We start from the raw sequence: 13408 nt of genomic DNA on the forward strand, positions 1-13408 counted from the left end.
ACTTGCTTATAAACTATTAAATCTCTAACTCCTCCCGCTTCTGTTGAAGGATCGTCAATATGAATTGTTAACTCTGTTATTTTCTCTCCACAGTTGCTGCTTTGACTCTGCTTGGCTGTATTCCTGGAGGTTTCATCACATGACCTCCTGCCTGCAAACCACCCCATCCAGTTAAATAGACTATTTCCATTGCCAATATTTTTACAACTAATTAATAAAAATGACCAAAGAAAATGAAGGCAACATGGAATTCATAATTTTTCTCCAGGGTTTGCTTGGAGCAGTTTAATTACTGAAGATTAATCTTTAATCCCTTGAATTTCCAGGCCTACCTGGAAGATTGGCAGTGTTATTGCTGCCCAAGCTGCATTTTCAGTTTTTACTTCAGATTTCCAGCATTTACAGTATTTCTCTCTTGATCTGTCCTTTGATTACAAAATGATTAATAATAGCCCATCTAACAACCCGTGATATTTATCATGATCCCAGCTTCAGAAGAGCAGCTGGAAACGCTGATGATAAGAAATAGTGAGTGAGGAACATGTTGTAAGGTTCTTGACACATGAAACACAGGTCTCCTTAGATCCTCTGACCATTTTTTTGCGGAATGATTGGATAGAGGTTGCTATGGCAATTTGCTCGTGCTTGGCATTGTGCTATAGGGAGGAATGCAGATTGAATTTCTTTTCTCACATTATGTTAATATCAGAAATGCAACTTTAAATTTGGATAGCTTTAACATTGCTACTGATTATATGTTGATATGTTATTTTCTGACTGTAAAGCCAAGCATTAAGATGGCAGTGTGATGAAATAAAAAGCCATGTCTCTTCAGCACAGCATTTATAGGACCATAGGGGGAGGGGAAAGGAGACTAGCGATGAGAGTCACAACAGGAGTTATGACTGGATGGTCACGTGACAATGAATTGAGAACTGGGGTGTGCTCAAATTACATGGTGCGGTTTATTGCTGTATTCTATCAGTTAGCCCATGAAACACTTTACATTGCAATGTAAAGCAAATTATCTGCTATCTCAAAGATATATGGCAGTATAAAGTGTAATACCTTCTAGGTGTTCAATGAAATATCCTCCCCAGAATTGTAGACAGTACCTTTTAGGCAAACAGGATGGAGGGAGCGAAGAAATAATTTATGCTAAATTATTTATGACGAGAAGTTCTTTTATTCAAAGTATGCATCAGACGCATAGAAAGAAAGAACTATCATTACCATAGAAAGACTATAATGTATAATGGCTCTGTTAGGCTCATTTGATTTCTATAATTCAAAGAACACGATTAAATTGAATAAACGACCTCTGCATCTTTTACCACAAAAGTTAGAGGTCAAATCATTGATTTTGAAGACGTGAGGAGCGTGCCATGATGCATCAGTCACATCGAGGGCTCCCCACGCCCACACAGCTTCCTGTATGGGGAAGGTGGATGCAGCCAGTCAGAGCTCAAGGGTTCTGCTTCTTTCCTTATGCAGCAAAGGCTCTCCCAGTAAAGCAATTACAACACAGGAAGTGGGTAGGTTCTAGCCCGTTGCCATATCATACTGAAAAGGTTACTGCATCTCTCAAAGTGTACACGCGTAAAAGCCCTGATGAGTGTAGGATTTTAGAATAATTTGTTTGAAAAGAGAAGTGAGCACGTTTACTTCAGGAGGGGTCAGAAGGATTGTGTGCTTACACAGGATTCGCTGTAACTGCAGCCAGCACTCCCTTTGAAGCTTGTGTGTGAATTGTTTCCTGAATTCCAGACAGGATGATAGCTGCACAGGTTTTGGCCTATTTCTTCACTGAATTAAAGGCTGATCAAGTCAAAAAGGTAAGCCTCCTTGTTCACATATAGCTTATTGTTACTGTGTTACATATATTGTCGGTGCTTTTTTTGTATTTAAACTATTTGGGCAATGAGATCTACTTAAATGTACCATTAGAAGGAAACAATTGAGAGACAAGGTACAAAAGAGCAAAGGAGGTTTACTTGCTGTGCAAAATGGACTTCACGTGTTGCATTTATGTTTATATTTGAGAAGTCTGATCCAGACCCATAAATATAAGTCTGAAAGGATTTGTAATGGCTTCCTTAATCTCTTACTGCAGTGTCCTTGAAAGCAGTACGACGGTGTCATTCATACCATGCAGGAAGTGTTGTTTTACATTTGCTATACTGTAGATGTTTTGTTTTGTTTTATTTAATTTGGGGACTGATGATAATGAACAATAATATTGTCTGTATTGTAATTTATTGAAATTTGAAACCTTCAGATCATTTTTCTTCAGTTGGCTTTTGCTATCTCATCGTTCTGAATTTTATACGCTCCCTGGACACAGGCCTTGCCAGTGTTCCTGTTTAAGAGCTTTAAAGAAACAAAAATTATTTCAGTACTGGACACATAACTGCTGTTTTTTAATGGATTATTAACTAATCTGATATTAATAATACAATATAGTTATCAACACAACGGCTAATTTCCCAAAGACATTGCAGTACATCATTCATACATTCATTTAAGTAGTTAGATTCTTTAGTATAAAATGGGTGAAAACAGGGTGTGAAATACTTCGAATTATTTATTCAAAAATTGCCTTAACCAATTGCAGCTAAAGTATAATTGGGAATATTGTAAAGCAGTAACATACTCTCTGTAAACCGACTGTTGGAACAAGAGACGTTTATTGAAAAGGTTATTGTATTTTTAAAGATATTTCCTACTGTTTTACCCTACTTTTTAACAAATAATGACCTCTATGCAGGATCTCACTGCCAGTTGTCTTTGCCTCTTCGGCTGAGCAGTCTTTTTTTTAAAGAAGCTATTGGACATTCAGCATTCTGTAGAAGATGAGTAAAACAAACCTGCTTTTTCACTATCCTGCAGCATACAGTCAATAATTACATTTGTCCAAATCTGACTATTTTTATTACATAGAGCAAAATGTTAACTATTGATTAGTTTAATAAACCAGTTCACAAAATGGAGAAAGGATTCCCCACCACTCCTATCCTTTTACACCAGGCTTGTCCAACCTTTTTGCATGGGGGGGCCACATTTCAATTTTTTTCTCACTCAAGGGGCTGATGAGCAAATTTCAGAAAGATAAGGTTTGGCACATCATCAAACATGAACTTAAAATAAAGAGGTTGAGGTATGAAAAGAGTAATAAATATAGATGACCATTAGAGTGTGATAGGGTGAGTGGGCGTGTGTCTGGCTCACTTCCAGGCTCAGGGTGCTCACTCACTCACACTCGCCCCCTGTGAGAGTGGATGAGAGTACATGTTGGTGTGTGGGAATGAGAGTGAATAAGAACCCTGAGACTGCGAGTGAGCCAGACTTATGCATACACTCCCCTCTCTCTACCCCTCTCTCACACACTCCCACTCCCCCTCACATTCTCCCTTTTCCCCTCACACAATCCCCCTCCCACCCCATTCTCTCCCACCCCCTCAATCTCCCCCTCCGCCTCACTCTCCCCCTCTTCCTCCCCTCTCCACCTCTCTCCCTTCTCGCTCCCTCCCTCACTCTCTCACCACCCACCACCACCCCCCCGCCCCCACTCTCTTTTTCTCACAGTCTCCACTCACTCACACTCAGTTGGGCCCCACTCCACTTCTCCCAGGCCCCACACCCCCGAGTCCTGCTCCACCTTTTCCAGGCCCCACTCCAGCTCCCTTAAGCGTCGCTCCGCCTTTCCCGAGTCCTGCTCCACCTTCCCCAGGCCCACTCCAGCTCCCCCGAGCCCCGCTCCACTTTTCCTGGGCTCTGCTCCGGCTCCCTCGAGCCCCACTCCAATTTACCCGGACCCCGCTCTGGCTCCTTCGAGCCCTGCTCCGTTTTACCTGGGCCTTGCTCTCAGCCTGTCCCTGTTCTCGCTCTCCAGGTCCAGAAACGTACCTTCCCTCTGCTTGCTGCTTGTCCAATCACAGGCTGGTGTCTCTCTGCATCAGCAGCAAAAGCAGGGAGGAACCAGCCTGTGATTGGAGAGACAGCTAGCCAACAGTTTTCAAATATAAGCCAGCTGAATGTCCAACAAGTTTGGCGGGCTGAGTCCAGAGGGCTTGGGGATCGTAATCTGGCCAGGCCAAGTTGGACAAGCCTGTTTTAAGTAAAGGTTTGCATTCAGATTGGTTGCTCAGCCTGGTTAGCCACAAGCAGTTGTATCTCTTCATGTCTCCCTATGCTCCTGTATAAAAGCAGGATGCAACAGCTTTCTCAAACTCTTACATGATATGTGACCTCTGCACAAACGTGCAGAAAACCCATTCATCTACTTGAACCTTAACCTCCTTATTTGCACCTGAACTCATCCAAAGATAGTGCTGAGTTCTGAATAGGCATAATACAGGACATTTTACTATACTGGCTATCTATACAATTGTGCCTGTTCTTTAAAGTAAATGTTTTTCAGTCTTATTACCACTTGTGCCAACAATTGCTTAACACAATGATTGAGAAAATGATGGTTTAAATCAGAATCTGTACTATATAACTGCTTGTGTTGGCAAAAATGGTAGAAGCTGTGCAAGGAAATGAATTTTCAGATGACTTATCCTTGGAGGTGTTGGTTGAATGAGGAATGCTGGTCAGGACAATAACAACATGTATTTGGATGGCACCTTTAGTGTAATAAACCATCCATTGTATCTCACGGGCAATATAAAACAAAACAGAACACCAACCAAGGTCAAAGAGGTAGGTTTTAGGGAGGGAATTCCAGAGCTAAGGGGCCGAGGCAGCTAGCGGAAGGCACAGCCACCAATGGTCAAATGATTAAAATCAGGGATGCTCAAGAGACCAGAAGAAGTCATACGGACTCAAAATATCAACTCTGTTTCTCTCTCCACAGTTGCTGCCAGACCTGCTGAGTTTTTGCAGCATTTTCTGTTTTTATTTCAGAATTAATGGAGCATAGCTACTTCGGAGGGCTGTGCAACTGGTGGGGATTATAAAGATAGGAAGGGGTAAGACCATGGAGGGTTTTGAAGACAAGGATGCGAGTTTTAAAAGCAAAATGTTGCTTAACTAAGAGCCAGTGTGGGCTACTGAGCACAAGGGTGATAGGTAAGCAGGACTTGGTGCGAGTAAGGACATGAGTAACAGAGGTTTGAATGACCTCAAGTCTGCGGAGGGTTGAATATGGTGGGCCAACCAGGAGTGCATTAGAACAGTCAAGTTTAGAGGTAACAGGCATGGATGAAGGTTTCAGCAGCAGATGAACCGAGAATGGCAGAGTTGGCTGATGTTATGGAGGTGGAAAGAGGCAATCTTAGTGACAAGAGGTCCTCTGGATAATTATGGAATCTTTAAGAAAACAAAAATTGTATTTATAATAGCGCTTTTAGCATCGTAAGATGTACCAAGAGGCTACAAAGGAGTATTATGAGACCAAATTTGACACAGACCAAATAGGTCAATATTAGGACAGGTGGCCAAAATGTTGGTCAAAGAGGTAGATTTTAAGGAGCGTCTTAAATGAGTAGAGAGAGACGGCGAGGTTTAGGGAAGGAATTTGGTGCTTAAGCATCTGAAGGATTGGTGTCAATAGTGGAGAGATTAAAATGACAGAAGCGCAAAATGCAAGAATCGGAGAAGCGCAGAGATCTCAGGCTGGAGGATTTTAGAGATAGTGAAGGGTGAAGCCATGAAGGAATTTAAAAACAGGGAATAGAATTTTATTATTGATGCATTCTTGTTATGGGAACCAATGTTGTTGATACGTGAGCACAGGGTCAAGTGACCTGGTGCTGGAATTTTGTAAGTCAAAGAGACTCTGCAGACCTTTAAAAATAGTGGGCAGGGCCTGGATACAGAAGTCCATCCCCCATTTCTGATATCCAGTGTCTGGAGGTAGGGGAAAGGGGACAGTGTGTGAGGTGGGGAACATGAATGAGCATGGAGGGTATGAGGACTAGAAGACTTCTAAAATGACTGAGGTGAGGCTTCTAACCAGCTCGCCTCTGTTCTCGTCTGCCCCCCTAGCCGCCTATGCTCTGCTTCCAGAGTCTGACAGTATCCTACACCTGCTCCTCCCACCACCCCCCACCACCTCCAGAGGGAAAATCATACATTTTGGGGTAATTTTTTGTTGAGGTGGGTCCAGCGAGTCAGGAAAATTGGGATGTGGGGGCAGAAGAGATATGGAATATCATCTTAACCAGCAGAATGAGCAGTCTTGCTTTCATGCCTTATCTGAAGTCGGTCACCTCTGATAATACAACATTTTTTTGGTACTGTACTGGAGTGGAGTAATGAGCTCAAAACTCCTGAATGGAACCAGAACTCTCAATCTTCTGACACAGAGGTAAAAGTGCTACTCACTGAGTAATGGCAATTAAGAGTGACATTGGAAGCCTTCTCTTCCCAGCTCTCAGCTCCAGTTTCTCAAATCAGCTTTCTCCTATTCTTTTGCCAATTTTCTGTCCCCCAGACTTGAGCACTATATACCTTCTCCAGCATCACATAAGTAACCCTTCATCATTGAAAAGCCTAGGTGTGAAAGTTGGCACAATATTCAACTGTGGGCTATCATATTCACCTGGTGCCAACTGTATACCCCTCATCACGTCAACAGAATCCTGTTACCCTACCCAAATAAAATAAGCGAGCCTAGATGGTGAGGGTCACACGATTATTCAACTGTGGGGTTCATTGCAGCTAAGGCTGAAGTCAGTGACATCCTCACATACAAGACTTTCCAGCAGAGCCATCAAAGTAGGAGCCCCAACTGTGTTTCTGCCTCTCTTGCCTTTGGGTCATTATACCACATGAATTGCTTTAAGAATGAATTCTGTAGAAGTATGTTGTGTTCACCTTCAACAACTGGAAACAAGTGCTGTATTTGTATGGAGCGCTGTGGATCTGCAACATTGCATATGGGTGAACTATTTTAATACATATTTTAACCTGGGTGCCTTTATACTGAGGGTCACAGTGAAATCTTGTTGGGTGGAAGTTTTGTTGAAAAGATCCTATGTCTGATGCTAATTGCCTGGTAGGCTGGGCTGGTGATTAAAATGGAGTTTAGAATTCTTGCATTTTTGACACTTTTGTGCTTGCCCTTTGATTCTGGTGGCTGGGGAGTTGCTTGCCATGCAAGGTCTCATCAACATTTAAAAGTCAGAGTCGATGCCATCATTTGGATTAAAGTTCACTTCCATGTGTCAGCTGTGGCTCAGTGGTAGCACCTTTTTTCTGAGTTCAAAGGTCATGGGTGTGAGTCTTGCTTCAAGGGCTTGGTGCTTCAGTGCCACCTCGGGTGGATGTAAAGGATCTCATGATACTATTTCAAAGGAAAGCACTGCAGCTCTCCCAGGTGCCGTAGACAATATTTATTCCCAAATCAACATCAGTGAAAACAGATTATCTGGTCATTATCACATTGCTGTTTGTGAGAGTATGCTGTGCGCAAGTTGTTTGCTGCGTTTCCTACATTACAACAGTGACTGCACTACTTTGGCAGCAAATGTCAATCCACTCCTATTTTCCTACCTTAGACTGGAGCTCCACGTTTCTCACCTGGGCTTCCAACCCGGGCCTACTGAGAAATGTGGAGCGTAGCTGCTTCTGGAGTCCCTCAGAGTAGTGTAGGAACACTGGGAAAAACAAAGACTCTTCACTGCACCAGCTGTGTATTCCAGTAAGTTTAAATGTCCCAGCCATTTTGACAGGAGAGAGGCAAGTGAGTAAGGTGAGGGGGCAGGATGGACGATCTGGGGAGGTAAGGTAGTCAGAGGTGAGGTTGGGGATTTGGGGATGGAGGATTGGGTGGGTGGGGTGGTAGTCAGGGGTTGGGGGCCAGTGGGTGGGAGCTCAGTTGGGGAGTAGTCAGAGAGTCAGTGGGGGAGTCGGGGGGGTCAGGAGGGGTAGTCGGGGAGTGCGGCGGTAGCCGGGGAGTGGGGTTAGTTGGGTGGTCAGGGCGGTAGTCGGGGGGGTCAGCAGGGTCGTTGGACGGTTGGTGGGGGCATTGTAGTCAGGTGGCGGGGTTGTCCAGTGGGGAGTCAGGCAGGTTGGGGGGAGGGGGTCAGACATACAGTCACCCAGGAGTTAGAACTCATTTTAATGCTTCCAGCTTTTCCTGGGCAGCCATTCTGCTAAATGAGTTAGAATCATCCGAAGCCTCTGACTTTAAATTAGAGTTTTGGAGGATTCCAGTTGCGGGGTAACCGTTGAAACCTCCCAGGCAATTCCGTGCAATCCTTGCGTGGGAACTTCCAAGGGATCTCCCAGCACATCTTTTGGGGTACCTCTAGCATACGACCATCTGGAGAACGGAAGATCCGGGTCCCTATGTATCTTTGTAGCCCCCTCTGACCCCTACCACTAAGCAGAAATCAGTACATAAACCAACGGCCCAACAGCATCCCCTCCATTCAACAAAAGTGTAAATACTAGGATGAAGGATAAGTATGGCAAGTTTCAGGAACCTTGGATAACGAAGGATATTGTGAGATTAGTCAAAAAGAAAAGAGAAGCATTCGTAAGGGCTAGAAGACTGGGAACAGATGAAGCCATGGAGAAAATAAAGAAAGTAGGAAGAAACTTAAGCAAGGAGTCAGGGGGGCTAAAAGGGGTCATGAAAAGTCACTGGCAACCAGGGTTAAGGAAAATCCCAAGGCCTTTTATACCTATGTAAAAAGCAAGAGGGTAGCCAGGGAAAGGTTAGGCCCTCTCAGGGACAGAGGTGAGAATCTGTGTGTGGAGCCAGAAGAAATGGGAGAGATACTAAATGAATACTTCTCATCAGTATTCACCAAAGAGAAGGACTTAGCGGTCAATTTGTCTAGGGAAGAGTGTGTAGATAGCCTGGATCATGTTGAGATCAAAAAAGAGTAAGTGTTAGACTTCTTGAAGAATATTAAGGTGATAAGTCCCCAGGGCCAGATGGGATCTACCCCAGAATACTGAGGGAGGCAAGGGAGGAGATTGCTGGGGCCTTGGCAGAAATATTTGTATCCTCACTGGCTACGGGTGAGGTCCCAAAGGACTGGAGAATGGCCAATGTTGTTCCATTGTTTAAGAAGGGTAGCAGGGATAATCCAGAAAATTACAGGCCGGTGAGCCTTACGTCAGTGGCAGGGAAATTATTGGAGAAGATTCTTCGTGACAGGATTTACTACCATTTGGAAGCAAATGGGCGTATTAGTGAGAGGCAGCATGGTTTTGTGAAGGGGAGGTCGTGTCTCACTAACTTGATTGAGTTTTTCGAGGAAGCGACAAAGATGATCGACGATGGAAGGGCAGTGGATGTTATCTACATGGATTTCAGTAAGGCCTTTGACAAGGTCCCTCATGGCTGACTGGTACAGAAGGTAAAGTTGCATGGGTTCAGAGCTGAGCTGGCAAGATGGATACAGAATTGGCTTGGTCATAGAAGACAGAGGGTAGCAGTGGAAGGGTGCTTTTTTGAATGGAGAGCTGTGACTAGTGGAGTTCCGCAGGGATCAGTGCTGGGACCTTTGCTGTTTGTAGTATATGTAACTGATTTGGAGGAAAATGTAACTGGGCTAATTAGTAAGTTTGCAGACGACACTAAGGTTGGAGGAGTTGCAGATAGTGAAGAGGATTGTCAAAGGATACAATGGGATATAGATCGGTTGGAGACTTGGGCAGAGAAATGGCAGATGGAGTTTAATCCGGACAAATGCGAGGTAATGCACTTTGGAAGGCAGGAATTATACAGTAAATGGCAGAACCCTTAAGTGCATCGACGGGCAGAGGGATCTGGGTGTACAGATCCACAGGTCACTGAAAGTGGCAACACAGGTGGATAAGGTAGTCAGGAAGGCATATGGCATAAAAACAAAAAGCTAAAAGCTACTGCGGATGCTGGAAATCCAAAACAAAAACAGAATTACCTGGAAAAACTCAGCAGGTCTGGCAGCATCGGCGGAGAAGAAATCAGTTAACGTTTCGAGCCTTCATGGCCCTTCGGCAGAACTGAAGCATAGTTAGAAGAAGGGAGAAATATAAATTGGTTTAAGGTGGGTGGGGGGGGGCGGGTGGGGGGAGAGATAGACATTGAGGGTGTGGTGATTGTGGAGATGAGCAGATAATCAAAAGATGTCACAGACAAAAGGGTCAAAGAGGTGTCGAAGGTGGTGACATTTGTCTGAGAAAAGTGCTAATTAAGAATGGAAGACAGGATATTCAAAGTACAGCTCTAGTGGGGGTGGGGTGGAAAGACTAACAAGGTTTTAGTTTAGATTTAAAAATAATGGAAATAGGTGGGGAAAGAAGAATATATAAATTATTGAAAAAAAGGCGGGGGGGGGTGAAGAAACGGGGTGGGGATGGGGGGAGGGGGAGTTTAAGATCTAAAGTTGTTGAATTCGATATTCAGCCCGGAAGGCTGTAAAGTGCCTAGTCGGAAGATGAGGTGCTGTTCCTCCAGTTTGCGTTGGGCTTCACTGAAGCCCAACGCAAACTGGAGGAACAGCACCTCATCTTCCGACTAGGCACTTTACAGCCTTCCGGGCTGAATATTGAATTCAACAACTTTAGATCTTAAACTCCCCCTCCCCCCATCCCCACCCCGTTTCTTCCCCTCCCCCCTTTTTTTTCAATAATTTATATAGATTCTTCTTTCCCCACCTATTTCCATTATTTTTAAATCTAAACTAAAACCTTGTTAGTCTTTCCACCCCACCCCCACTAGAGCTGTACTTTGAATATCCTGTCTTCCATTCTTAATTAGCACTTTTCTCAGACAAATGTCACCACCTTCGACACCTCTTTGACCCTTTTGTCTGTGACATCTTTTGATTATCTGCTCATCTCCACAATCACCACACCCTCAATGTCTATCTCTACCCCCCCCCCACCCCACCCACCTTAAACCAATTTATATTTCTCCCTTCTTCTAACTATGCTTCAGTTCTGCCGAAGGGCCATGAAGGCTCGAAACGTTAACTGATTTCTTCTCTGCCGATGCTGCCAGGCATATGGCATGCTTGCTTTCATTGGCAGGGGTATTGAGTATAAAAGCTGGGAAGTCATGCTGCAGCTGTATTGAACTTTGGTTAGGCCACACTTGGAATATTGTGTGCAATTCTGGTCGCCACATTACCTGAAGGGTATGGAGGCATTGGAGAGGGTGCAGAGGAGGTGTACCAGGATGCTGCCTGGTGTGGAGGTTATTAGCTATGAGGAGAGGTTGGAGAAACTCGGATTGTTCTCACTAGAGCGACGGAGATTGAGGGGCAACTTGATAGAAGTTGACAAAATTATGAGTGGCATGGACAGAGTAGATTGTCAGAAGCTTTTTCCCAGGGTGGAAGAGTCAATTACTAGGGGACATAGATTTAAGGTGAGAGAAGAAAACTATAGAAGAGATGTGCGGGGCAAGTTTTTTACGCAGAGGGTAGTCAGTGTCTGGAATTCGCTGCCAGAGGAGGTGGTGGAAGCAGGTACGATAGTGATGTTTAAGAGGCAGCTTGACAAATACATGAATAGAATGGGAATAGAGGGATATGGACCCCGGAAGTGCATAATGTTTTAGTTGACGGGCAATATGATCGGCGCAGGCTCGGAGGGCCGAAGGGCCTGTTCCTGTGCTGTACTTTTCTTTGTTCTTTGTTCTTAATCCCTTCACAGCAACAATTCAATCAAACTTTCCACCAAGGGCAAACTTCCTTGCCTCAACTGAGGACAAAACAAATCCCCAGGCCTCAATGATCTGAGGTATCTTCCCCAACACCACTCTTTAGAACAGATTTGTACCTATCCTATCCCTGCAAATGACCACCTCCATTCACTTCTACATCATATATTAACCTTTGAAAGGGGGCTGGAATACAATGGGGAAGCAGTGATGCATAACTTGGATAGTGCTTTTATCAGGTCTCATCTACAGCATAAATCAAAATACTGCAGATGCTGGAAATCCGAAATAAAAACAAAATGCCGAAAAAAAACTCAACAGGTCTGACAGCATCTGTGGAGAGAGAAAGAGAGTTAACGTTTCGAGTCTGCAGGTCTCTTCAGAGTTCGGATTTTTTCCAGCATTTTCTGTTCTAATCTGGAGCATTTTGTTGAGGGAACAATTTGGGAGGATATATTGGTCTTCGGGGTGGAGCACACATTCAGTAGGGGTTGGATTTTTCAGATGGTGGGGTTTCCCACTTGCCTCCTGAACAGTCAGCGAGAAATGCATCCCCAGCAGTACTGCCTGCCCCACAGTTATTTAACGCACCAAGGAGTGTTAATTGGCTGGAAATGGGACTTTGGCCCTTCATTCAGGAAGCAATCCTGCCTCAGAGAACTGCCAAGCCAACCTGATAGGCCTGCAGCTTTCTAATCCCAGGAGTGCAGTGGCCAGGAACTAGGAGCAGTCCCCAGGTTCTAAGTCCCTGAGTCCAGAACCAGGTTAAGTGCCGGTGGTCTTATGGCAGGGAGAGGAGGTGATGCCCAGGCAGCGGGTAGTGTGAGGGGGTGGGGGTCTTGATGGAGAGGCCAGGTGGAAGAGGGAACACCCGTGGGCGATGTACCTTGTTTGGAGAGGGGAGGCAGGAGGCTGATGTGGAAAGGAGGCCATTGAAGAAGGCTCTCTCCTTTCCAGCCTGAGGCCTGAGCAGGGTGACTTTCTAGGCTTTCCCCTTTCTCCTGAACTCCTCCCACCAACTTGGAAATTGATTCCTAGCGTGAAATGGCTCTTAGTGGTCATTAATCTCCCACTTAAGGGCCTCAATTGGAGCAAAAGTGGCAAGCCGGCCTAGGCCTCGCCTGTGGCCGGGTCAGGAGGAGAGAGAGCAGTGGGAAGGCCATCCGAGAATTTTACAGGCTCCCCAGCTGCAAACATCTTTAAATTCTGGGTAGGAGTTGCATAGAGCAGGCTTGTACTCCGACCGGCTTGGAAAACTGGGAGGAATGATCTAATCAAGGTGTTTAAAATGAGAAGTTCTATTGGGGAGTTCATAATAAGGGGCCATAATCTTAAAATTAGAGCTAGCTCATTCAAGAGTAAAATCAGGAAGCACTTCTTCATTCAAGGAATTATGCAAATCTGAAACTTAGGGTGGAATTGCCCCAAGTGTGATTACGGGCATGAAAAACAGCATTTTACCCCTGGTCACAATGATGGGTTTACACATCGTACCATCCGCTTCCCACCTCAGTAATTATGCAGCCACAGGAAACACGCTGTATTGCCGGCGGGCAGCCTCTGAATTGCCCACTATGATGTTACCTCGCCGTTTCCTCACTCCGGGTGCCATATCTAAACTGCAGCCACGCACACAGTTCTTAATGCTTGTAGCCCAGGACTGCTCCAGTGAAGACATGGCCCTGTCAGCCAAAAGGTTCAGTGACCTGTCACTGGAATGACTTTTGGAGGCCCACCATGATGTCCTCCACCTCCATTCTGGCCACAGGAGGTCCAGCAATCTCACCACTCTGACTT

General features: G+C 44.9%; 1 protein-coding gene across 1 annotated transcript in view; it reads left to right on the forward strand.

Annotated features, from left to right (window-relative positions):
• The first annotated feature begins 1437 nt into the window (after positions 1-1437).
• hk1 (hexokinase 1) overlaps positions 1438-13408 on the forward strand; it is a 165800-nt gene continuing 153829 nt past the window's right edge. The window contains exon 1 of the mRNA XM_078565818.1: positions 1438-1835. Coding sequence (XP_078421944.1) covers positions 1773-1835 — 63 coding nt within the window. The 5' untranslated portion in view covers positions 1438-1772. The remainder of the gene's footprint in view (positions 1836-13408) is intronic.

Source organism: Cetorhinus maximus, chromosome 20, assembly GCF_964194155.1.
Source record: "Cetorhinus maximus chromosome 20, sCetMax3.hap1.1, whole genome shotgun sequence".
In the NCBI taxonomy this organism is placed as follows: Eukaryota; Metazoa; Chordata; class Chondrichthyes; order Lamniformes; family Cetorhinidae; genus Cetorhinus; species Cetorhinus maximus.